Source organism: Adiantum capillus-veneris, chromosome 24, assembly GCF_014529385.1.
Source record: "Adiantum capillus-veneris isolate H3 chromosome 24, ASM1452938v2, whole genome shotgun sequence".
NCBI lineage: Eukaryota > Viridiplantae > Streptophyta > Polypodiopsida > Polypodiales > Pteridaceae > Adiantum > Adiantum capillus-veneris.
In genome coordinates, this window is record NC_140954.1 from 117,289,359 (window position 1) to 117,315,993 (window position 26,635).

Sequence of the window (26,635 nt, forward strand, 5' to 3'; positions counted from 1 at the left end):
TCATTGCAAAATCTCTTACAAAGGAAATTTCTCCAGCCATGTAGACTTCGAAGACTACCAATGATATGTGATTCAAGCTCGTCGAAATGTTTGATCAATGCAAGCGGTCACCCTTCTTGGAAGATTATTTGCCATCAAGTTTCCAACCGGAAGTTCCATGCAATCTTTTTTTATGAAGGCAAAGGTTATTCATGATTAACTATCGGCTATGAAAAGTGCATTGACCAGTACTCAATTAGCTACTTTGGTACTCACTAAATTGCCTAAGGAGTACAATACAGTGTCTAGAACACAATGGCTAGAAATCACCAAGGAAAAGCTAGAATTTGGTTATCTCAACTCTTTTCTCATTGAGGAGGAAGCCGTGTTAATCACTCAAGGAAAAATTTGAGTTTCTAACAAAGGTGGTGATGCACTTGCTACTTCGGATTCCAGAAAGAAGTTCAATATCTGTTGTTACAATTGTGGGAAGCATGGTCATTTGTCTAAAGATTGTAGATCCAAAGGCAAAGACAAAAGCTCTACAAAGGACAAAGGCAAAGGCAAGCATGATGAGGAAAGTAGTGATAAAGACTCAAGGAAGGATAATAAGGAGTTTGTCAGTGTGACTACACTGGCAAGGAATTCAGTCTTCTAATCAAGTGGATGTCGTTGCCGCCACTAGCTTCAGAGACTTGTTAATAGCAAAGAGGGGCAAACAATGCTTCCTACAAATAATTTGGACCCATGTCTTGGAGTTCAAGTTATACCGGTGGGTCGGAGTTCAATGCATATGCATGTAGCACAGAACCAATGCGACGTATACGCAATATATATGGAGTTTGACACGCATAATGAAAATCGACACAAAAACGGCGATTATAAGGGAACGGACTATCGTGCTCCTACATAAGTTCATCGCTAATTAAATGACGCCGGAGTAGGATCGCGATGTCCACTTGCTAGTGGTGGAGGGTAAGGTTTATAACTAGAGAGTGTCCCCCCTTTACTTCACGGGCATTGAATAGCAGGCCGGCAGGGGCTCCCTACAAGAAGGTGAGGAAGGTGTGCCCGTAACGGACGAGGGAAGGAAGGAAGGGAGGGGATGCGCAAGGGCGGGCCTACCGTTCGCAAGCAAGCGACAAATAACAAGCCGTTGAACCCTAGAGGACACGGATAAGACACACGATACACTTTGAACCATATGACCATAGGAGACATAGAGCCTGGTCGCCTTGGAACGGCTAAATAGCTGTTAGCAAGTCAAGAAGAGTGGTGGCTTCGAAGATAAATGCTTGATTTGACTGAGCGATGAGACAGATCTTGAACAGGTTCCTCTAACTAAGAGGGGGCACCCCAAAAGTCAACCATGCGAAAGGCTGGTTCCTGCCTCAGTTTTGAGGGAAAACAACAAGGCTGTGCCCATTTCGAGGCTCTTAACTGCCATGATTAGATAGGTAGAGAGAGAAGAGCCGGTGACTCGTGATCGGCCAAAAAGCAAGCTCGCTAGTACACGCGACCATGCTCATACCTTTGGAGCCATCTTCCTTCAAGATCTTAATAAAGCTTGTGCTATGTTGTGTAAGAATGCAAGCCTACAAGGCACATGTGAGTGACACTTTTACTTTTTCCCACATTTTTGGCTCCAATTCGTCTAACAAAAGCCTTTTCATCAAAAAAAGGCAGTCACAACCAAACACCTCTCCCATGGAAGAGCCAGAAAGGAAAAGCCTATTTCAACAATTGTAGCAAATTCCTATTATAGAACATGTCTTGGAAAGAGTAGCAAGAAAGGATGCATATAGGATTCTTGGTGTATAGTTTCACACCTTTTCAACACCATATAGTGTGTTATAGAGTTAGCCACTAGGACTTTTAGACCAGGGACACGAGAATCTGGCCAAACCAACAATTGAATGTGGGTTTTCCAATACAAATATATTTTGGGATCAGAGAGTCTGCAACAGAAGCAAGACTACACTTACGACACCGCCTCAAAATTTTCCTCAACAGCTGCAATACACTGGGCCTGAACTCACCAAGAAAGTGTAAATGTCCTCCTGAAAAACAGGATGCCTTTACTCTTGACTCATACAAGGAAAAAATCAGGGGCTATTTATAGCCCAACAGCTATTTTTCAAGGGTCTTTGGGAACTTTTGATTATTTTACGCAAAACCTTTGTCAAAAGATTAGCCCAAACTCTCCAAATCTCTGTAGTTTTGGGAGGTAAATTTGGCAAAATTACACTATTAAGTGCCATTTTAGGCAAATTTTCAAAAGATTCGCATATAATTGTCAACCTATCATATAGTTATGTTTATGGACAACATATATGTTTATGGATGACATATATTTGCCAACCCATCTACACTTGTGAATTCTATAATTGCAGTTGATTTTTACCTTAATCGCATACCAGAATTATTCCTCTAACAATGTAAGTAATCAATAAGCTGATGGTCCTTACACAAAATATCAAATACAGATCTCTTGTAATATGTCTCGGGTACTTCCAACAGACAATGCAATTGAAGTATCAAAAAGCAAAAAGGTTCTTGCCAAGTAATCCATGTTGAGGTAAATGAGCTCCTGTGGTATAGGAGCAGTACAACATATCATCTCCAGTTTTACAAGTTTGTGTAAGAAGCCCACAAATGATTAAACACAAGCTATTCTTTAGAAATATCTTCTGAACCATGTACACTAGCATACTTCTCTCTCAACCTGAAGATTCATGAAGAGGAGAGCTGAAGGCTATCTTAAACATTCTATTAGCCAACCAATGATGGTACCGTATCAATAGCATTGTTTGAGGATCTGGGCTGTAAACGTCTTGAAAACTAGTCAATAAAAGGATCCAATGTGGTTACATAGAAGACATCTCCAGGAAAAGCCTCATGGTCTGGTGGTCGACGTAGCAATAAGACATCTCCAGGAAAAGGCTCACGTTCTGGTGGTAGACGTAGCAATAATGGTGTTTATCAATATGCCACTGATTGTGCAAGCTTACAACCAGAGTTTACAGAATTGAGTCCCACGCTTCTGTTTGCATCGTTGATCTCCATTAGCTTTCTGTTGTACACGAAAGAAAAGCAATCCAAGCAACCATTCCTGCTACTGCGACTTCCGGAACAGGAAAAATTGACCTGTCCTCCCTCTATTGACGCGCAAAGAATTGTCCAGATAAACAGTTTTCCACTCCCCGCTTGTCTGAAGTGTACTCGGTATTGCAAGATCCAAAGGTGGAAGATCCTCCCTAACACGTGATCCAAGCACTTCCACAGGCTTGGCAGAAAATGTGTCAAATGACACAAGAGCACTTTTACCATCACTTTGGTTTTCCCATGAACCTTGCACAGAGATTTCCACAACTCCCAATGGTCCTAACCTGGCGCAAACAAGATCCGTGAGAAATATATGAGCCTCGTTTAGAAGGGCATTCATAGATGCGTATAACAATTTGGAAGGACAAAAAAAATATTCTTTTAAACAGAGTATAAAATCATGGAGCTTAAATCAAACTCAACTGTAGTGTGCAATGCCTCATGCAGAGCACATCCGTCGCCTTAGCTATACGCTCTACTCTCAAGCCTCAGACATGTATACACAAGCTTTCTATGTACATCCTACCTACATAATGCAAAACTATGCAGGCAAGTTGTTAAATCAAAAAGATAAAATGTGGTATGCACCAACACATCACTTTTGGATTCTGAAGATTTGGTGGCATATAACGCAGTAGCCACTTCAAAAATTTGTCTGCTTGCTAGTTCATATTTCTTCACCAGAAAAAAAAAAAGGAAAAACAAAAAAAAACCTTTACCTAACTTGTGCTGTATTTTTAGCCACGAGAAGTTCAGCCCTACTCTCACTGGTTGAAAGAGCTGTTTTTGCCCCTTGCCGCCACAACTTCTGCTGCATGTTGCTTAGTTCAAACCCGGGAATATTCAAGCTAAGCAACTGTGCAAACTGAGTCTGTTCACCTTGACTAGAATCCTGTGAAACATAACTGGACAGATAAAAACTCACCATCAGTATTTGTAGCCATGCTATACATTTCTTTACAACGTATGTCCGCATTTTTTACGACAGTTCATTTAAGAAATTACGAAATTGCACTTTTTTTTCTAATGCCTCTGTTGCTAGAAGAATGGCTAAAATTTAGGAACCAAGCTTTTCCGCTTAGTCTCTCATATTTGGTGTCAATGACTTTAAGGTAGTATTTTTTTCAATCTCTTTTGCTTGGTCCACGTTTGAGTTGTCATCATTGTCACTGTTTCTATTGAAAAGGATAAAGTCATAGATATGCACAAGAATATAACACTAATTCTTCTTCCTTCATATGAATATGGGTCTCTCTTGATTGTGTGTTTTGTGCAAATGCTGTATCCCTCTTACAATTTGTAAGTTCAGACTTCTTTGACCTTATGCAGGTACATGTCCTATTCCTTGTATTGATTTCAAAAGATGACACATGCAACTTAGAGATACATAGGCACTATTGACACACAGAACGACTTGTACATACATTAAATTCCAGTCTCCATCCACGTCCATGAGAGGTTCGGTATAAGGGGACTCAGCAGACGGAGCTTTCACAAGGGCACTACCAAGATCACGAGAGCTTGTAGGGTTTAAATCCTGCAACCTTGTCAGTAATTCATCAATCTGCCTCCTCTTCAGGTCTTGATCCCTTCCGCTTGCTCGCCATGCCAGCTGCAGAGGAAGAGATATCATCAACTCCTGTTTACCTGTTCATAATAAATGTCTTGCCAAGAGAGACAGATTACCTTTCCCAGAGAATAGACCAAATCCAAAAGGGAAGCCTTCAACTCAATTCTCTCGAGTTCGTCTCTAACCCTTGCGGCCTTTGCTACTGCTGCTTCTGATAATTCGACGACCATAGCCTGTGATATTCCTCTGTAAAACATGCAAAGTCAAACACACAAACAGGAAGGAAGGAGCTGCAGGCAAACATAGATTGCGGGAATCTGTGTAGGATGAGCTGCAGTGACCTAAAAGACCTAAAATTAATTTTGAACGGACCAACTATTGGCAACCAGTATTTGAATGAATGCAAAACAGATTGATAGAGAAAGTACATCATGTGCAAAAAAGATTGACAAATAGAAAGCAATGTGAACATAATGCAGATCTGAAACACTATACCTGTTGCCACCATCATTCTCCTCATTCTTTTTGTTTCTCGTCATTTGCCTGCAGGCAATGGCAAAGTTTCAAACAAGGAATCTATAAGTTCACTGGTTTTCTAAAGACTTGAGAAAATTTCTTACCAGTACATCGGAAGAATGACAAAGGGTGTCCAAAGAACCCATCTTTCACCCAATGCAACAAGAGTAGAGAGCTCAAAGGCTGCAAACTGGAGAAATCAGTGAAGAGGTTATGAAATAGGTACAAGTACAAGACTAAAAGTTCAATCATTAATGACACGCTCTCTTCGGTAAACCTCAAGTCTATGCTGTATCATTCATAGAATAAATCAACTTCACCCTTTCTGCGGCAGCTTCCCCGAGTCCTTGAATGCCATTTCCAGTGGCTTCTAATAATGAGATAGGGTCGAACTGTGAGATCTGGTTATCACAAAAACTATTATGCTTTATTGTTTAGAGCCATTGCGCACTGATATCTAATAATGACTAAAGCAAACAAGATACCCATCAAGAGAGACTTTTGACACTCACCACATCAACAGTTGTTGACCACAAAGTGTCCGCATTATTAGCGAGATCTGTTTGCCAATCTCTGGGATCTTTCTGAGAAATAAAACCATGAGCTGTGTTAGACATGTGAGCAATATTATCCACCAAATGGTAGAACTATGTAGTAATACAAAAAAGCAACAGGTGGAAAATCTTCTCTTCACACAATGTCCAGCACACTCCACTTATCACCCTTGGATCTACACACCCTTCAATTGAATAGAGAACTTGAGACTCAGATGCTGAAAGGTCATTCACCTCAAGACGCTAAATTTAAAAAATCACAATAGTACCCCCTCTGATTCCACATAGAAACTTTATGTAACCATTATGGTCAAATACGCTAAGGGTAGAATGCTTAAAATAAGCAACTGCTCTCATTAGCAGCCCTCAAACGCAGCCACTTACTGCCAAAAAACATCCAAAGCAGCATGCTTGAGCAGTCGGTCTTATTAGGAACTTTTGAGCAACTGCCATTTCTAGTCTTATTCAATCTTTCAGCGACCTTTGGCCTTTTTGGTGTATGTATCCTAATTTTATACACCCTCAGCTGCTTGAAATTTCCTACAGAGTTGCACTAACAACATCCCTTGATCATTCCCCTTCATACATGTGCCTGTGCATGTGTATTTAGTATTTGTTCTACCAGATGCATACACAACGGAAAACTCTTGTCTAACAGAAAAGTATCTTCTATTGTATAAACATCTTGAGGGCACAGACCTCAAGATAAAAGTATATTTTTATTGATAAGCAAAAACTTGTTGCAAGCTGACCATAAACAGAAAATACTTACTTCACTTTCAATGATGGACTTCAGCTTGTCTACTGTCTCCGGAGTGACCTGAAAACACCCGAAAGTTCATTAATGAAATCATAAACCATTACTTCCTTAGAAAGTACCAAAACTTCGAAGTGAAAGTTGTGAGGGCTTCCCTTTCCGAGAACAGCCAACAAGCTAAGAAACAGCTTATGATGATGATACCTAATCTTGGGTCCATAGTCGCACCAACGACCCTTTTTCAGAAATAGAGGTAGCTTTTTTTTGGGGGGGGTGGGGAGGGGGGGAGGGGGGGGGGGGGGGGGGGGGGGGGGGGGGGGGGGGGGGGGGGGTTGTGCGTGGTACCGCCTTGGCATTGACAAGATGATAATCTTACTATACACACAAACAGAACAGAAACCTTTTAACACTTGCACTTCAAAACTCAGAGTAGTCGAGACACAAAGCGACAGAGTTCCGTTCCAGATGCACTGGTACCCCTTCCGGTACATCTTTTTATATTGATAAGCGCAGAGTACAATTTTCGGGGAGTCACTCTGCATTGTGTACCCATACACTGATTTGCAGAGTCGAACCCCCAAGGCCTGTATTTAAACGCACCAGGTCTGAAAGCAAGTTCGAGCCAGATTCTAAAGCAACTGCAATTAAAAACTTGCGCCCAAAAGCGCTTAAGACTGCGTTTAGGATGACATTTGGTCTATATCCTACGTTCAATAGGATGATGGAACGGATTTTCGGTCCACATCAAAGTTTGTTGACACATTCTTTAATGACATGATAGTCTAGTAAAAGAATGAAGAGGAGCATAGGCATCACTTGACCATTGTGTTCGAAGAGTTACGCAGTCATAGGTTGCTCATCAACCCTAAGAAAAGTGAATTCTTTCTGGAAGAGATCCACTTTTGAATGCTATTTTCAAGATGAAAGATTTGGGGTTGTTGCATCATTACTTGGGTATACAGTTTAAGCAGTGTGATGGCAGTATTGCCTTGTGTCAGAAAAGTTACATAGAGACATTGCTATGTAAGTTTGGACTTGAGGATTGCAAACCTATTGCCACTCCCATGGAAACAGGTTTGAAATTGAGTCTTCATGATGCTGGTGATTCTGCAGATGTCAATCTTTACCAAACTGTTGTTGGATGCCTCATGTGAGAGTGCGCGTGTACGGAAGCATAAGAGAGGAGAGGAGAGAGAGACAGTAGATCACAAACGCAAGATATGGTGAAGAGGGGGCGATCAGCCCTTCATGACTATCATGAGCAGAAGACCCAATACACTATCACCAAATGATGGAAGTGGGTATCCCCCTGGCGCCCATAAATAGGTGCCCAAGGGGAGGTAGGGCAAGGCCTAATAAAAATCCCCACGACCCAACAGAAAAATGATATATGGAAATATATGTGGGCGCTCGGACAAAAGTGGGCGCTCGGCCTCAAACTCGGGCGGCTGGACCAGGAGCAACCTAGGCTATGGGTGGCTAGCCCGGAGACATACTAGTTGTACATGTATGCCCTAGACCTGTGAAGCAGTAGAGTGGTGTAAGTCTAACACCCCCTCTCAGCACCGGATGCTGAACAAACCGCATGAAGCCGAAGATGTGAGGCAAATGATGAAGATGTCTGCTGCGATGTCCACTGAAGGACAATACTCCGGGAAACTCCGCTAGTGTAGCAGCAGTCTGGGGTGTCCTGATCGCCAAGAAATCTCCGTGAAAAGATGTTGTCACGAGCAGTGTTATAAACTGCTGTACTCCGTCGATACAGGGTGAAGATACTGCGTGAAGGTCTCGAACTGAGAGTGAAAACAACTTCTTGTCATGAAAGAAGTGCCAATAGACCTGCAAGTGTTCAGCCCAATAGGATCTGTGGTGTCTGTAGTCAAACCGTCTGGAGAAAATGGAGAAGCCCAGGAATCGTGATGAGAATGACCAGCAGTCACTGATAGACCGCACAGACCACCACCGGATGGTGTCCTCTCAGTAGGTAGAGTAATCCAAGATGAGGGGGACGCCAGACTAAACAGTCTGCGCTGTGAAGAACCTCTGAGAAGAGGTGTGTTCAGACCAAGCTGTCTGCACCATGATCATCCTGTAGAAATAGGGAAGCCAAACTAAGAAGTCTGCGCTGTGAAGATCCGTTAAGAAGAGGAAAGGCCAGACCAATCTGTCTGCGCGTCTTGCTTGTATCTCCTGCTTCCAATCCTCCTGTGTCAACCAAAACAGAATCCACGCCAACAATGCCACCAAACAGCATCTCGGTGTGGCTCTCAATGTGAATGGCTGGGAGTGGCCTACTGCCCAAGTCGGGGGATAAGTCTGCTGTAAGGTTACCGAGGGTGAGTGTAAGCAACTCTGAAGGTAGCAATCCAAATGATCGAGAGTGTAGAAGAGCAACTGCACTACCATCCAAGCCAAGCTCCGGGTGACTCTGAATGTAGTCGCGTAATGATGCCTGGTCTCCCGCATCTCGCAGGTAAACTCTCCAAGAGAGTCCAAAGCATTGAAGTCCCACTCCAGTCTGTAGATCCAAGCAATGAACCTGTCCAAGAAGAGATCCAACATCCTCTCCCTAGGTCCATGTAGATGCTCCTGTATAAGCAAGTGATATGACGTGTCAAGGTCAAGTGGTAAGTGTCTGTCCACCCAAGATAGTGGTGTCTTCTTTGGGAATGTCGGAATCCCGTATGCCATGAGCATGGCCATATCTCGTGTGAACTCCTTTGATGAGTGCATAGGTGTATCCATAGCAAACCACAAGTCACCACCCCCTCTGGAGTGTGCAACCGCCGAATGATGGCTGGAATGAATGGATATCCCAAGGATCGTACGCCCGTTGATGATCAAGCGGATGTCGAAACTACTGTGTATTGCAGCAGTCACTGAGAGACCGCATGGACCACCACCGGATGGTGTCCTGGCAGGAGGTCACTTCATCCTCTGTGAAAAACACAAGCCATGTGGCTGCTGTCCTCCCAAAAACACAACTGCGAGGTGATGAAAATGCTGCTGTCCAGCGATTTTCAGCGTGCTCGTCCGCTCCCGGCATGGTCCGGAGCGGTGCAGAGGAGTATGGGAAGGGTGGTGAATCACTGTCACTGCCCCAGATGGGCTGAAAAAGAGAAAACAGCAAGGGGTAATGGCTAAATCTGATGAAGACGGAGAGGATACTCACCGGCAATACACCAGATGCAAAGCCGGGTAGGTGGTGGCGAGATCCGGGTTTCAAAAGCTGAGCGCTGCCCTCCTGCTCCAAAAACACAAGTCAATTTGCAATCCACTTTTGCTGCACTTTTGGCACCAAAAACCTTCTGTTTACTGAAAAAACAAAAGCTTGATGGGTATCCTAGGTGCCCAACAACTTAAGGAAGGTGTCAACAACACAAAGTGACTAATGAAACTGCCGAAAATGGGCTGAAAAACCAAAAACGCAGATGAAGGTCAAAAACGCAAATTGATATTGAGGGGTTTTCCACAACAAAGATGTCCAGAAATGGTAGCGCTAGCAAGGAAATCAGCAAATCTGATGTTCCTTGCAAAAAAACGCAAGTTGAGGTGAGGTCCTCTGCAACAAAAATGGCTCCTGTTTCCACGCTTGCCTAGCTAATGTAAAAACACTGGCTGATGCAGCCCTTGGGACAAGAACCTGATGTGATGTAGCGCCTCAGAATAGGTAGAGCCTCAAGCTGCTCATACCATGTGAGAGTGCGCGTGTGCGGAATCGTGAGAGAGGAAAGGAGAGAGAGACAGTAGACCACAAACGCAAGATATGGTGAAGAGGGGGCGATCAGCCCCCCATGACTACCATGAGCAGAAGACCCAATACACTATCACCAGAAGAGGGCAAGGCTTGATAAAAATCCCCATGACCCAACAAAAAAATGATATATGGAAATATACGTGAACGCCCAGACGGTCGGCCCCAAACTCGGACGGTCGGCGGACTAGGAGCAACCTAGGCTATGGGTGGCTAGCCCGGAGACATACTAGCCGTACATGTATGCCCTAGACGTGTGAAGCAGCACAATGGTGTTAGTCTAACACCTCATTTATGTATGCAACACGAGGCCAGATATTTAGTTTGCGGTCTCAGAGGTCAGTAGATTTATGCATAGCCCAAGGTCTAAGCATTGGCAGACTGTCAAGAGGATTTTCCGCTACTTAAGTGGCACTTTACATCTTGGCTTGTTTTATCCCAAGGGGGGATCATTGTCGCCAAACTTACATGCTTTTTCGGACTCAAATTGGGCTAGTTGTTTTGACACGCAAGTGTCCACAAGTGGTTTTTCTTTCATGCTTGGCAGTTCATGTATATCATGGTTGAGCAAGAAGCAACCTACTGTGGCCACTTCTAGTTGTGAGGCTGAGTACAGGGCAGTCTTCACAGCTACGGTTGAGTGTGTGTGGCTCAGACGCCTTATGGATGATTTGGGTGTTGGACAGGACACTGCCAACACTATCTACACTGATAGTCAAAGCGCATTGGCAGTTGCGAGAAACCCAGTTTTTCATGCTCAGACAAAGCACATTGAGGTGCATTACCACTATGTCAGGGAGAGGCTCTCAGGAGGAGAGATCAGCTTGGCTTATGTGCAGATATTTTCACAAAGGCATTGTCTCGTGAGAAGTTCGAAGCTTTCCGCAAAGCTTTGAGCTTACTCCCCTTTGTGGACTCAGGGCATGGCACTTCCCTTTACTCTATATGCCAGCTCTCGTTCACCTCATCACTCCAGGGGGGATTTGTTACCATATACATGTGGTAGTGATGTGTGGGAAGACACTTAGGACCGCCGGGGCATTTTTTCCCTCACTAGGAGGGTTTTTCCCCCGTGCATTGTATATACGCCCATCATTCTAGGGCTATCGATCTTTCTATTGCACACTAAGTAAATACTCTCTGTTGTGTGCCTTGAGCTTCCTTCATCTTCTCCAAGCTGTGTGTGTTTTCCTGCAACCCTAATTCCAACAAGAAAATGGGCCTATAAAGGAGCACTCAGCCTAGCGTTTTCAGTCAAATTTCCAGTGCTAGCAAAAGGAGAGCACTCAACTCAACGTTTTTGCTTAGATCAGCCAGCGTTTTTTGCAGCCAGCAATCAGCCCTAGTGTTTTTGCCTAAAAACGCCACATCAGCCTAGCACTTGCAGATTTTTTGCAGATCAGCCAGCATTTTCAGATTTCAAGCCCCTTTCTTCGTGGAAAACGGTGTGGATCTGCATTCGCTCTCTTCTCGTTGCCGTCAGGTACTTCAGCAGCCCATCGAGCCCCCCCTCGCCATTCCCTCACTGGCATCGAGTGCTCCATTGCTGTCCATCATCGGCATCATCAAAATCTACGTTTTCAGCCCTGCTTTACGTGAGAGATCTGTTGCGTTTTACGCTTCAGATTTGTGTTTTTGCAGCTAGCCTCCGCCCTTCATTCCTCTCACATCGGGAGCGCAAATCAGCCCCAGATCTACCCCTTGGTGGCCATCTGCAATCCCACATTGAGAAGGATCAAAAGCTGCATCAAATCAGCCCCAAAGGTGCCTCGTCTTGAGGAGTTACCGCGGCTACAGTCATCATTCGAGTCGATAGAGTTTGCACTTGAGGTATTGCATGTGTATACATCCCATTTACATAATCTAAGGCAAATACCCCACCTAGCCTGGCACCTTTGTGAGCCTCTAGCAAGACATGCATGCCCAAGCCGGTCATAGTTGCATACCCTCTCTTGCACAGAACAGTATTGCAGCATGTAGGTAATTTGCCGCGTGTGAACCACCTCTTAGCAAGCTATTTATTAATAAGTGAATTTCAGCCTATTTCTTGCAAGGTCGTAGGACAGCAGGCTGTCTTTGTGCTTGCTCGACCCAGCCTCATGCATCTATATATGCACGCCATTGGGCGCTAGAACTTGGCAGAGGAGGAAGCAAGAGAAGAAGGGCAGAAGCCTCAGCGTTTGCAAGGCCAGATCAGCCAATGTTTTAGCCTCCTCTCCATAAGAACCCAAGCAAAACCAAGAACCATAGAACCTCTCCCTTTTTTTTTCCCTTAACGAAGCTACACATCCCTACCCCGAACTTATTAGTCTCTTAGCACCCTCAGTATCAAGCATCTAGTACCACTTCCCATCTTCATTGCCATGTCGTTCCCATGTCGTTGAAGGGAGATCGACATCGGATACACGAAAACCCAGATCTTGAGTACCAGGATCTACTTGCCTCTCATGCGTACATGGAAGGAGTTGGAGAATCCCTAACCCTCTTCTGCATTCGTATTCGCATGTAGGCGTGCATCCACTCCGTCAACAAGAAACCCTTGGAAATACCTCCGAGCACCCTTAACTTTCAGCTTCACCCGCGAAGTTTTCACGAAGGACTATTCGAGTGGTAGTACTTTCTCGCAAGGTAGAGTCGGCACCAAGGCTGGTATTCTCCGACAGTAGTAAGGCTACCTAGCAACTCGTATGGTCGGTGTTGACATCGCAAAAGTCTCTACATCCGCAACATCCACCCGTTTGGAGGAGTTTTCATCGGCTTATGCATCCACCAGCATCAGAAGCAGTCAGCATCATAAGTCCAGAAAGAATCCAAGAATAGAAGTTTGGCAGTTGTGCCTCACCTTTAACAGGGGGGATGTCACGTGTGCACTTCACTTACACTACGTGGACATGCTTATGCTACAGTCTAGCATGAGTCATTAGCTTAGGACTCAACCTGGCACCTTTGTGAGCCTCTAGCAGGATGTGCATGTCCAAGCCGGCCATAGTTGCATACCCTCTATTGCACAGTATAGCATTTTTATAAAGGCCTTTTACAACCAAACTCCCCCCAGACCGCAGCCTGCGTCGTTTGGAAGTGCTGAGAGTAACTACTACTTAGACTTCTTAATACTTGTCACATGACATATCCAACCCTATGTGTCCGTGGACAAGCTACAGCATGACCAGGGTTAAGTTCAATCAAGTCAATCTAGAATAGGAAGTGATCTGGCACTTTTGTGAGTCTGTTCGCAGACCGTGCATGACCAATCACTTAGATTAGATGCATATCCTCCGGTTGCACACAGCATGATCATCAGCATTACCATCAAAATCCATCAGGGGAATTTTCCAGTGCATTAAACCTATTTTTCCTATTTTTGACATTTTTCACTTATTTATTAAGTGACTTTTGTTCGGAACTAGGTAGGGCAATTTTGCTAAGATAATATATAAGCAAACCAAAGCTAGCACTATCTGGCAAAAGAAGGAGAGCATCAGGCACTTAGTGCAGCAGGCCTCTGGAGACCCTTCTCAGCAAGACGACCCCCCCATAGCCTGGCGTTTTCAGCCCTAAAAAGCCAACGTTTCCAGCCATTCAAACCTGGCGTTTTCAGCAAGTAAAAGCCGGTAACATCAGCCCTACATTGGCGTTTTTGCAGCAGTAGCATTCAGCCCTACCACCGTTTTGATTCAGTGTTTTCAGCCTTGGCTACCTCAGCCATTCCAGCGCTTGTGAAGCCCTGCAATACAGCGTTTTCTTTGCACCTGCTGGGCAGCGTTTTTCACTCAGCCTATTAGCGTTTTTGGACAGCATTTTTGGTGAGCAAGATCAGCGATTTAACATCGGCAAATTCAGCAAATAGAAGCCCATCAAATCCAGTGATTCCAAGCTAGAAAGGACAGCCCCACAAGAAGCATTCAAAGCATTCAGTTTTCAGCCATAATCTTGTCCTCGTCGTCACCATCGTCGACCTCGACATAGCCCATTAGATTTGCATCAGCATCTTGTACCAGATTGTGCAATCAATAGTAGACCACTCTCGCCATCGAGAGTGGGGCCCTTGGAGGAGGGTTTTACGACGTCTCTGGTGTCGTATTCTCTTCTCTCTCAGTCTCAGCACCTTCACGCACAGTGTCCGTTCACTTTGTTTGTGTCCATCGCACTCTCTCATTAAGAACGGAAGGCTCTCCCTTCCATAAGAACAAAAGGAACCTTGAGCACAGTTCGGAGCACTCATCTTGAGCAAAGTTCAACATTCATTCCGCTGCACCTTACATTGGTATCAGAGCTTTGGCAGTGTTCTGTATCACTCAAGGAAAGAACCACAAGAACCACAGAATTTTTTTGCTTGTTGCCGTCGCACGTAACCCAAGATTTCTTGGGCGTGTCGATTCCTAATCGTGTTTTTGAAGAGTGACAGGAATCCCAAGAAAGAAGGGCTTGTCCAGCCTCCCCTTGTGCCTCTTTTCACTCATTGAGAGCGGACCGTGCACTTAGCGGCCGGCCAATCGACGTGATGTGGAAAAAAGCAACCTTGGTGTGAGCGCGAGGCCGCCAAGGGTGCGCCCGCCGCGGAAAAGAGCAGAACTCGGGTGAAGAGAAGATCCTTCTCTAACACAGATTGCAAGCAAAAGAAGAACCTCAAGAACTCAAGACCCTCAAGAACCCAAGAACCCAAGAACCCAAGACCCACAAGAACCCAAGTTCCTCGTGAACTTAAGAACCAAAGATCACAGTGCATGGTCATCACCCGAAGCGGAATGGATACTTCGCATGGAGGTGGTGAGAATGGGAGTGGCGAAGAAGAGTTTTCCCCACCAGGAGATTTTCCCAACCCTCCCCCGTCCCCATCTACGCCACGAGTTGTACCAAATCCTATGGAGGCGATGGTCAAGTCGATGATGGAGATGATGGCACAACAAGAAACGACTCGCGTTACAATGGCCCAACTAGAAAGAAAAGCAGAACGACAGGAAGCCTTGGAGCGTGAACGTCAACTCAGACAAGACACCTTTGGCGGCTGAAGAACGGCAAGCAGAGCGTGCGGCACAGAGTGAACAACGCATGCAAGAGTTTGTACGACATGTTCTCGCCTAGAAGTCCGAGGCAGTCAAAGATGTTGGTAGTTCCTCAAGTGGCGCAAGCCGAGTTTCGGACTCCAACAACCCAGTCACAGAGAAGATCCAGTTCAGTAAGTATGATGGTAAGATGGATGCTATGGTTATTCATTCTTGGTTGCATCAATTTAATGCTTATTTTGTAACTAAGAAGACAGGAAATAGCAAGGTTTTCATGGCAGCTATGTACCTTGCCGGTGATGCCATCAATTGGTACCACGCATGGCAAGAGGCACAGTTAGCCCTGCACCTAGAGGAAGCCGACAAATTCACGCCCCTTTCCTTCAATTGGGCTGATTTCCAAGACAAGCTCAAGGCACGGTTTATGCCACCCCAGTACCTTGCACGATTGAAGGACGATTGGCGCGGTCTCAAGCAAAATGGTATGCCAGTAATGTCTTTCTCTAATCGTGTTTTGCAACTCGGCACTCAATTACGCAAATCGAATGTGGAGCACAAGAAGGCATTCCTTTATGGATTGGACGAGTATATCAAGTATGATGTCAGGGTGCTCGATCCAATCGATCTCAACAAGGCGGTAGCGATTGCTCTCGCACAGGAGATGAAGCACAACAAGGGAAAACCTAAGGAAAACAAGACTTCGACAAGTACCTCTCAGACCTCTCAGAACCCTCAGAATCGTAAGAACGGTAAGAATGGTAAGAACGGTGACTCTTCTAACCAATCTTCCAATAGTCTCTCAGAAAAGAACTCTTCCAATGAACCTAAGGGTAAAGCTAACACAATTGCTAAACCTAAGCTCACTCAGATGAAAAGATAGCACAAGGAATTTTAGGAGGATACATCACGTCGGAAGAGCAAAGCACTTATTCTAAGGAAGGTCGTTCCAGATTTCTAGAAGCAAGCCACCTCCGAATGGTATCCAATTTGGATTTATCCATGTGCAGCCCATCAACGATTAAACGTTTTCAGCCTTGGCTACCTCAGCCATTCCAGCGCTTGTGAAGCCCTACAATACAACGTTTTCTTTGCACCTGCTGGGCAGCGTTTTTCACTCAGCCTATTAGCGTTTTTGGACAGCGTTTTTGGTGAGCAAGATCAGCAATTTAACATCAGCAAATTCAGCAGATAGAAGCCCATCAGATCCAGTGATTCCAAGCTAGAAAGGACAGCCCGACAAGAAGCATTCAAAGCATTCAGTTTTCAGCAATAATCTCGTCCTCGTCGTCACCATCGTCGACCTCGACATAGCCCATTAGATTTGCATCACCATCTTGTACCAGATTGTGCAATCAATAGTAGACCACTCTCGCCATCGAAAGTGGGGCCCTTGGAGGAGGGTTTTACAACGTCTCTGGTGTCGTATTCTCTTCTCTCTCTATCTCTCAGTCTCAGCACCTTCACACACAGTGTCCATTCACTTTGTTTGTGTCCATTGCACTCTCTAATTAAGAACGGAAGGCTCTCCCTTCCATAAGAACAAAAGGAACCTTGAGCACAGTTCGGAGCACTCATCTTGAGCGAAGTTCAACATTCATTCCGCTGCACCTTACAATACTCCCCCCGTAAATAACCATGCAGGTCCGGGCCATGAATAACAACAACAATACTCCCCCCGTAAATAACCACAAGGGTCCGGGCCATGAGTTTTAAAAAAAAGCATTTTTCAATCATTCAATACTCCCCCCGCAAATAACCACCAGGGTCCGGGCCATGAGTATGAACAAGCATTCTCAAACATAATTTCTCACTACTCCACCCGGGAGTAAAATCACCAATCATTGAAACCAGTATTGTAAACCAGAGTCAAACATTTCAAATCGGCACCAAGACAGGTTCAAAGTAGATACCATCCATTTCAAACAAATTCCAAACAGGATCACCAAACAAGTTCTCAAACAGATTTCAAACTTAAAAAGCAATCTTGACATCAGTCGAGTTCGAAAAGTCGACTGGCTTTCCATCCTGAAACCTGCACCAAAAAATTAGGGTTAGGTTCATTCCATGAGGTCGTAGCCGAGCACAGCATGGTCCATCAGCTCTTGGACAAACAGTGTTTCTTTGGCGGCGATGGTAGTCCCAAGGTAGCAATCGCACAGGATCCAAGGTCGTCTGCTCGTGAAGAGACATCTATTGAGAGATGTCGAGAAATTTCAAGTTATAATCTGCTAGGGTTTCCATGGCAAGCATTTCAGGATACCCCACTCTGCCAGAAGTTGCACTCCGAAGAAAGATGTCAGAAACCATATAACTTCGGACAAAAAAATTTCTTGAAAGTCTGCCAAGTCCTTGGAAGTGTGTGGCTTGGTAGCTATAGACATCTGCATGGTACTGTCTCTGAGAAAAACAGCAGCTTGAAACAAATCTTGGATCCTTCTCTTGCAAGTGATCTTAATGGCTTATAACCTGTAAGACATGAGCGGTAAGACGGGAGCGCGCCCGATGCGCGATGAAGTAAGGGTGGGAGTGGCTAATAGGTCCGGGTTGGAGGACGGAGATACCTCGAATAAATTCCATAAGTCTCTGGTTTGCTCTATCTGCTCTTTTGTGGGACCGGTATGCTTTCAGAAAAGCACACGCCTAATGCTCTGATACCGCTGTCACAAGATGGGCACCACGTGCCAATAGAAAAGAACAGACTTTTAGCACTTCAATAACAACTGAAGAGAGAGAGAGAGAGAGAGAGAAAGAGACGACACGCGACACGGAGTGGCGGAATTCCACCCCAGAGAGTATTGGCCCCAAACCTTGGCACCCCTTTCGGTATTTCTTTATACTGCATGAACACAGTACAAGCCGGTACTCCAGACTCTGCACCTTCTCCAGGAAGCATGCCAGAGAATGAGCCCTAACCTCATATTTAAAGGCCCTTGGCCTGAAAAGCACTTACAATGAAAAGCCTTCAAAACTCAAAAGCTTCTGGTCCAAAAAGCAAAGCCAAAAGCTGCCAGCATAATTTACGGAAATCCATACAGCTTGCCACGTCACCAGCCAACGCAAAACGCGAAAATCCGTACAACCTACCACATCATCATGCCAGCGCAATTTTTGAAAATCTGCCACGTCATCAGCAGCTACGCAATTTTTAGAAATCTGTTGCTGCTTCTCCTTCTTTTAGGGTTTAGGCCCCTTGGCCGGTAGCTCTGTTCTTCAGTAGGTCGACACGTCAACAGTTTGTTACAGTCGTCGACACAAAACCCATCAGTACCCTGTCGTCAACATAGAACCATCAGTACCCCATCGTCGTCGTCGAATTGAACCAACAATACAGAGTTACTTTTTAGCATTATTTATCAAAATCATGGACTCTTCTTTGTGGCTGCTCGACCCAGCTTGACATTGGTATATAAGTGAACATCTCTCCGGCAAGAAGAAGCAATACCAGTACCCACAGTACCAGTACCAAGCATCAGCCAGCGTTTTCAGCACCCCTTCACCAGCGTTTTCAGCCATTCATCCTCAGCGTTTCAGCACCAAAACTCAGCGTTTTTACCTCAGCACTCCAGCATTTTCAGCATGCAATTTTCAGCCCATTCATAGCCAAGCAACGCAGATCCAAGCCGAATCTACTAGCATTTTTGGTTGTCAACCTTATCCTCGTAGAACCAAGCATCAATCAGTACCCCTCTGCATCTTAGCGTTTCCAAGTATCTACATCTAGTTCCCATCACCATCTCATCATTTAGTCATTGTAACAACATTTGTGCAAGTAATAAAGCAAGTACTTCCTCTGGCAACAGAGCAAGGGGACCCTTGAGGGTGGTTGGCACCCTACATCCCGTGTCATCGCTTTTCTCTCTCTTTGCGTCTCTCTTCTTCATTGTGTTCAGTTTAGTTTCTCTTTTCAAGTGAAGTAAAGCAGCCTTGTGTTTGTGTGGAGTACTAGATTTGAGCTAAATCCTTAACCACTTCCGTTGCACCTGACGGTGGCCATCCCCAATCCCACATCCAGAAAGATCCAAAGGTGCATCAAATCAGCCCCAGAGGTGCCTCGTCTTGAGGAGTTAACACAACGACAGTCATCAAATTCATTCGAGTCAGTAGAGTCTGCACTTGAGCTATTGCATGTGTGTACATTCCATTTACACAATCTAAAGCAAATAACACATCGGCAACGGTGTGGAGGGTCCTTGAGAGGGTTGGTTGGGACCCCATCGTCATTCTCCTCTTCTCTCTCTCTCTCTCTCTCTCTCTCTCTCTCTCTCTCTCTCTCTCTCTACACATCTCTACCACACTCTCTCATTCCCTCTCTTCAGGGAAAGGTAAAAGCAACCATCATTAAAAGCTAAAAGAAATCACTAACGCAAGGAAAAGAAGTAAAAGATTTTAAAATGTAAAACCTAGATCTTCCCCATTTCAATTCCACTGCACCTGACAAAATACCTCTCCAAGGATGGAGTGGGGGCCCTTGTAGGGGGGTTTGAAACCCCATCCGGTGTTACTCTCTCTCTCTCTCTCTCTCTCTCTCTCTCTCTCTCTCTCTCTCTCTCTCTCTCTCTCTCTTCTCTCCTGTCCTGTACAACGGATAATTTGCAGTTGGAGGTGCAGCGACCACAGCAGAGCTAATACTTCTCACACCAGAGGCACGTTATTCGACCCAGCTACTTAGCTCGGGAGATCCAGGCGCCCACGGCTAAGTAGGACTACACAGCATCGGCAGAGACTACATCAGAGGATTTGGGTCACCCTGGCCCGATATGCACGACGCCCAGTCTGACTGCTGACCATGGAGGAGATTGATGAGATACACCAACGATCGATGATGGACTTCCTATGATCCTGATGAGGATTGTATCACAGTTACCGGGGAACGGCATTTTAGGACCTTGGAACGCGTCGGAACGGAACGGCGTTCCGGCTGAAAGCTGTCACCGGAACGGGCCGGAACGGCCGGAACGGCCCCAACGGCAGTTTTTGAAATTTAAAAAAATGGCTGTTGGCCAGCCAACGGCCATTTTCAACAGTGAAAAAAGTATATAATGCCCCCCTCCTCCCCCATTCTTCACACACTCATCAAGCCTCAAGGCCCATTCTCCCTTGCTTGAGCCTTGCTCTCAACTCTCAAGCCAAGCTCATTCTCCCTAGCTTGCTCTCAACTCTCAAGCCATAGTGTGGCGCCGCGGCATGCCTCAAGGCTCAAGCTCTCAACCTCTCTCTCTCTTGGGCTAACTTCTAAGTTCTAGCCCTCAACTTTCAAGGCTCAAGGCTCAAGGCTCAAGCTCTCACGGAATCAAGCGGCAAGCCTCTCTCTCTCAATCCCTCTCTCTCTCTCAAAGTTCAAGATCAAGCTCTCTCTTTCACGGATAATCCATCATCCATGGCCTCTTCTTCTCGTTCAACCCCCTCCGTTCATGCGGGCAACACTCAAAAGGCGAAGGAATGGTCGTGGTGGGATGAAGTGACCTCGGAGGGCACCTTGTCGGCGGCGGGAGGTTCTCGTGCATGGGGATGCAAGCTATGCTCTTACACGCGGAAAGGGGGGCATGACAAAGTGAGGGCACACTTTCTTCGAGTGCCGGGACATGAGGTGAAATTTTGTGCCAACGTAACCATCGAGAAGAGGAAGGAGCTCGAGGAAAAGGATCGGCAATTCAACCATAAAGCCAAGCCGGCACGCAAAGGTATTGATCCAAAGACCCTCATTTTCCCTTCTTCCTCTCTACCCGCTGTAGGTGTTGGTGCATCTTCAAAAGGTCCAATTCGTCGCCAAAAGACCCTTGCCACCTCTTGGGACCCAAAGAAGAAGGAAGAGGTGGATGCGGCCGTGGCCCGATTCTTCTATCACGACCATATCCCATTTGTCGCAGCGAGGTATGTTCATTGTTTTATGATTCATCAATCTTCTCTCTCATTTCTTCCGTTATTGTCGTTTCCACTTTTTTGATACTAACCTCTTCTATGTTTGATCGAAATAGGTCGGAGTATTGGAAAGTCATGGTGCAACGGATAGGAGAGTATGGCACCGGCTATGTGCCGCCATCTTCAGAGGCTCTCCGAACCACCTTGCTCGATCGAGAGAAGGCTATCGTGGAGCAAGCAACCCTCAACATTCAGCGTCTTTGGGCAAAACATGGCGTTTCCCTCATTGCTGACGGGTGGAGCGATACAAGGAAGAGATCTATCCATGGTCTCGTCGCATACTCCAGTGGAGAGATGTACTTTGTGCACTCTCATGATGCCACTGAGAGTGGCAAGTCCACCGATGTCCTCTCTGTAGAGTGGACAGCGGCCATAGAAACCATCGGTGAGCAACACGTGGTGGCCTTTGTCACAGATGGGGAGGCATCAAACAAGGCAGCAGTAGCTATCATAGAGGGCCACTATCCGCATGTGACAGTGTGCTTTTGCATGGCACACTGCTTGAACAACCTTCTAAAAGACATCGGCAAGCTAGACTGGATTGCTCCAGTCATTGCTGATGCAGTGAAGATGGTTACTTTCATCAACAATCACAACTTGGTTCGGAGTGAGTACCTCAAGAGGTCGGGTGGCAAAGTGCTTCTAAAGTATTCAGATACCCGCTTCGCATTCAACTTTCTTCTTGTACGCAAGCTGTCTGAATGTCAAAATGCGGTCCGACAGGTCTTCATCGGTGATGAGTTCACCACCTCCCCCTATGCAAAGACAGTTGCAGGGATTTTGTGCAAGGATAAGGCAGAGGATCTTGAGTTCTCGAAGGAGCTCAAGAGTCTAGATGCACAGGTAAAACCGGTGGTTCATTTGCTTCGAGTTCTGGATGGCATGGATCCTTACATTGGCAAGATTTATGAGGCAATGGACCGCATGATTGAGCAGCTTGCACAGCTTGAGCCGAACGCAGAGCAATATGAGGAGATCCATGCGCTTTGCAGCTCGAGGTGGAATTCATATGCCTCTCCTTTACACGGGGCAGCGTACATGGTGGATCCAGAGTTCCAAGGTGCAGGGCAAGAGACAGATAGGAAAGTCATGAACCAATTTACAGAGATCTTAAACAAGATGGTTCTAGAAAGAGATGGGCGACGCATTGTCAGAGATCAGCTGAGACAGTACAGAGAAATACGGGGGTCATTTGGCAGTCCAAATGCTCAGATTGATCGCAGGAAAATAGGTTCAGTGCTTTGGTGGGAGGACTATAGCTATGATGGCCCTAAGCTTCAGAGATTGGCGATCCGTATTCTCAGCCAGTCAGTTAGTACCTCATGCTTGGAGCAATTGTGGAGTACCTTTAGCCACATTGCTTCCAAGAAGAGAAATCGGCTTGGAGTGGAGAAGGCTAATGATCTTGTCTTCGTCAGCGCAAATTTGAAAATGCTTTGCAAGAGTACAGACAAACAGACAGATCCTTTCACACAGTGGGAGATGGAGCAAGAGGCTTCTCAGGCGGGTGGAGATGCACATCCACCAACACCAGGTACTTCATCTCTGGCTGAGATCGAGCCGGACCTAGACCTCGATGATGAGGAATGGGAGGATGTGCATGATTTACAGCCGGCTACTACGGATTGGGAGGCCTCTCAGGCTAGTGGCTCTTGAGTCTTGAGTCTTTGCCATTTATCCACCTTTTTGTATGGCTGCTTGAGCCTTGCCCTCTTTGCCATTTGTAGCTACTAGCATCTTTATGGTATTTGTCACCTTCAGTCTTTTGGTATTGTGGTCACTGAAGTCTGGTTTGAACTTTGCCCCCCTTTGGTTTTTTTGTAGCACCTTGGCCGCTGGCGGCCCTTGAGGCTTGTTACTATGTTAGCCATAATTAATTCCAAAGTGTTATCTCTGACTACTACTCTTGCAATTATTTGAGAGCATTGTGTATGTACTATGGGCATTGTGTTTGCTCATTGTTGTTCATCTGGCTATGTACTCTGGGCGCCTCACATCCCAATCAAGTCATAATAAGGTTAAATGGTCTTCGAATCGTGTTTTTTTAATTTTGTGGGTATTAGAGTCAAAGGACTCTAATACTACTTGTATTCAAACACATAACGCTAAAAAAAATAATATTTGGGTGATTTTTTAGCCTGCCATTCCGCGCCGTTCCCGTTCCGGGCCCATTCCCGTTCCCCCGTTCCGCAGGGAGGCCCGTCGCCGTTCCCGTTCCGCGTAACTCTGGATTGTATATCATTCTCACTCTTGTATCTGCCCTTGTATCACTTATGTCTCAGCCCTAATCAACCTTTGTATCAGATATTGTATGAGCCCCCCCCCCCCCCCCCCACTTACCATCTAGTAGGTAGGGATTTATGATATTTTTTTGAACACCCCACTTTTTATCTTTTGTACCCAAACATTGTACTGGGTTCTCCCATGTTGTAACTCTGTGGTCTTATAGGTCATTTTGGCCTTCTCAAGATGTTAATATAGCATTTCATCTCTCTCTCTCTCTCTCTCTCTCTCTCTCTCTCTCTCTCTCTCTCTCTCTCTCTCTCTCACTCACACACACACACACACACACAACCTTCATTCGCAGTATCATTCTCTCCTCTCTCTAGTCGATTGCACATCCCTCCCATGAAGTAAGAGGAATCCTCTCATGAAGTAAAAGGACCTTGAGTACGCATTGAGCACTCATCCTGAGTTAACACCATAAATCACTCCCGCTACACATTACACTCAATCAATAGGGCAGCTCATGCCCTATTGATCCTGAGTTAACACCATAAATCACTCCCGCTACACATTACACTCAATCAATAGGGCAGCTCATGCCTGTGCTCTACATCATCTCTCGTCACCGTCGCCACGTAGGATCGGGGGCCGAAGATGTCTAATACCATGTCAAAATAACACAATGTGGAAGCATAGATGCCAAACACACTCGCGGTGGCAGACAGGTACGAGAGAGAGAGAGAGAGAGAGAGAGAGAGAGAGAGAGAGAGAGAGAGAGAGAGAGAGAGAGAGAGATTTTAGAGCCAAGTTTGAAATTGCTCCAATTTACTTTGGCCAGATGGATACAAAATGGTAGCCCCAAGGGCCCTTACATGCTTCCCATAGAAAGTTGTCAGACCTAGCCCAAGTAAATCGTGTCAAATACATAAAATAAGTTACTAAATATATAGGTAATTCAAATATAACTGAACCTTCATACTACCTTAGACAAAACATCAAATCATGAAAAGAAGTCATGTGCCTAACACCACCATTGTCGATGATCTAATCAATAGTAAAGGAACGTAAAATCCCCCTCCTACCCCAAAGGTACTTATCTTGAGAAATCTCCATGTAATAACGGAAAGTGTTGTAGTCACTACTACAAACTCCACTCTCCGCAAAGGATATTTCCCCGTAATGACCCTTTTTTCCACAATTGTCGCAATGCACAAGGGCTTTCAAGGCTTCCCGCTCTATATCAGTCTTCAAAGAACGTGGCTCACTCTACCCAACCTTCTATTTTCCTTTTGGAATCTACAGCCAAAACCTCGGTTTTAATCTGAAGATTTCGGTCTAGCTTGGGATTTAGAGGTCCAAAACCATCGGCACTATCTACTCCCACATAATAGTATTCAATTGTCCACGTATAATCAATGAAGAATAGAAACCACAAGTAAGATGGGGGGTAATTGGGCCATCAAATAAATGGCCATGCCCTCAAGGCAATGTTCTTCCCCATCCAAAGTATCTCCAAGAAGCACACTAGAATAGGCCTTACAGGTAACTAAACAACAAATCAACTACGCATTCTCAAAAAAACAAAAATCACAAACTTTTTCTTTATAAGTTGCGGACATCACTCCGTCTCCCCAAAAAAACACATATAGGTGCACAAACGAAATGACTTAAAATTAGAGGTTAAAGCCTTCCACAGGTAGAGAGCTTCACAGCATGGAACCTCCTCCACCACCCACATCAACCTCCAGCTATTCACCAACGAGTATAGGTAGTGAGAGAAGAGTTTTCAACAAGACAGCATGTCACTCCAAGAGTGGCAAATATAAGGATGTGTGTTCAACTGAAACATATGCATGATTTCCTTCACTCAAGCTTTAGCACATTATAAGTCCAGTTTTAAAAATTTTAACCAATTTCTAAAATGACAGGGAAGAAAGTTGTAACCGACCACTGTTTGGCCACTTATTACTGTCACCACTTTGTCCAGAACCTTTGCTGATGTGCTTTCTCCAATTCGCTCCAAAAACAAAGCTGCTTGCCGTATCTGCATCAGAGAAGAGCAAATTGATACACCGATAATCTCAACTGGCAAAACTGAAATTGATTCATGTAAAAGCTTACTTGGCCAATGGATTGTGCAAGGGCTACGTCATTTGAGATGACAATCGAGATGTCAGCAGTCACAACAAAAGTAGGACATGTCAAGCAGATGATGGCAACAATTAAAGCTATGAGACCCCTTCTTCCTTCTGAAAACCTTTGTACGTACTGTTTCTTCAAAGCATCAAGAACTCTAACCTGGATAGCGTGAAATACTAACCTAAATACAATCAAATTATCACTGCCGGGCTGCATCCAGCATGAATTATGATGCTGTCCAGAGCCTTCAAGACCTTCCCTTTGGCTCAGAAGGAACGTAGAACCTGGTATCCTGAGGGTCATGACTGATGGAAGTGATGAGAGTCTCTTTGATGTTGATGGTGGAGAAGATGGAGGAGAAGCAAACAAAGTATCATTGCGACTAAGCTCCGTCATCTCCTTCCATTTGCATACAGGAACTTGCAACATGAAAGTGTTAACTTTTGCAATATCAATAGAGTATACGGGACGAATTCTATGTCTCCAAAGCGTAGTAGCATGAGAGGAGGGAGAGCCATGAGATTTTAGCTCTGCATTTGCACTGAAAACAACTGCTGGTGGGCGATTGAATGTAGATGAATAGGACTGCATAGCTCTGAGAGCTAGCAAATCGCTTAATGGGGTACTCATATTAGCATTAGAAGGCAGCTGAGCTTGTAGGAAGCATAGCCAGAACGCCCCTCCCGTAGGAGCAAATTCGTCTGAAAGCAGCAGAGCTTGGTGAGAGCTTGATCAAAGTGCGAGCATCTGCGACTACGGAATTCAAAGTGGATGCCTGCGCACTACCACCGTTCAAGAATCACTGGAATTTTGGCCTTCCACGTTGGAAGAAAAGAAAAGCTTCAGCTTGTAAAGCGTATCACTTTTGTAAGGTCCAGGATCTACTAATAAATGCAGCAGGGCAGGGCTCCCCCATATGCCCTCTTAAGGGCCCATTGGAGGTCGCTTTAGGGTAAAGGAGCCAGCTTGAGCTCAAAATCCAACACGCGTGATCCCGTTTGAGATGCAATAATCACGGAGGTACTTACTTTGCCGATGCCGCAAAATTGGTGCAATCTATCTACTAATATAATATGGCGAAAGGGGGAGCCTTTTATACGTGTTGCAATTTGC

General features: G+C 45.3%; 1 protein-coding gene across 1 annotated transcript; it reads right to left on the bottom strand.

Moving 5' to 3' along the window:
* Positions 1-2,468: 2,468 nt before the first annotated feature.
* On the bottom strand, positions 2,469-26,427 carry LOC147427005 (uncharacterized). The gene is made up of 11 exons (XM_086499146.1): positions 25,505-26,427; positions 25,332-25,427; positions 6,497-6,544; positions 5,683-5,754; positions 5,491-5,571; positions 5,275-5,360; positions 5,150-5,197; positions 4,771-4,900; positions 4,509-4,696; positions 3,804-3,989; positions 2,469-3,368 (listed from the first exon to the last, which is right to left on the bottom strand). Exons 1-11 carry the CDS (start codon positions 26,150-26,152, stop codon positions 3,095-3,097), a joined length of 1,857 nt encoding a protein of 618 aa, XP_086355272.1. The 5' UTR covers positions 26,153-26,427; the 3' UTR covers positions 2,469-3,094.
* Between the last annotated feature and the right edge of the window lie 208 nt (positions 26,428-26,635).

Bases quoted from the DNA above. Each gene is read 5' to 3' on its own strand.
- LOC147427005 (XM_086499146.1), bottom strand. From the start codon at position 26,152: ATGAGTACCCCATTAAGCGATTTGCTAGCTCTCAGAGCTATGCAGTCC. The intron at 25,428-25,504 runs GTAAGCTTTTAC...TCTCTGATGCAG, and splicing joins TTGCACAATCCATTGGCCAA to ATACGGCAAGCAGCTTTGTT. The intron at 4,697-4,770 runs GTAATCTGTCTC...CTTCCTCTGCAG, and splicing joins TGGTCTATTCTCTGGGAAAG to CTGGCATGGCGAGCAAGCGG.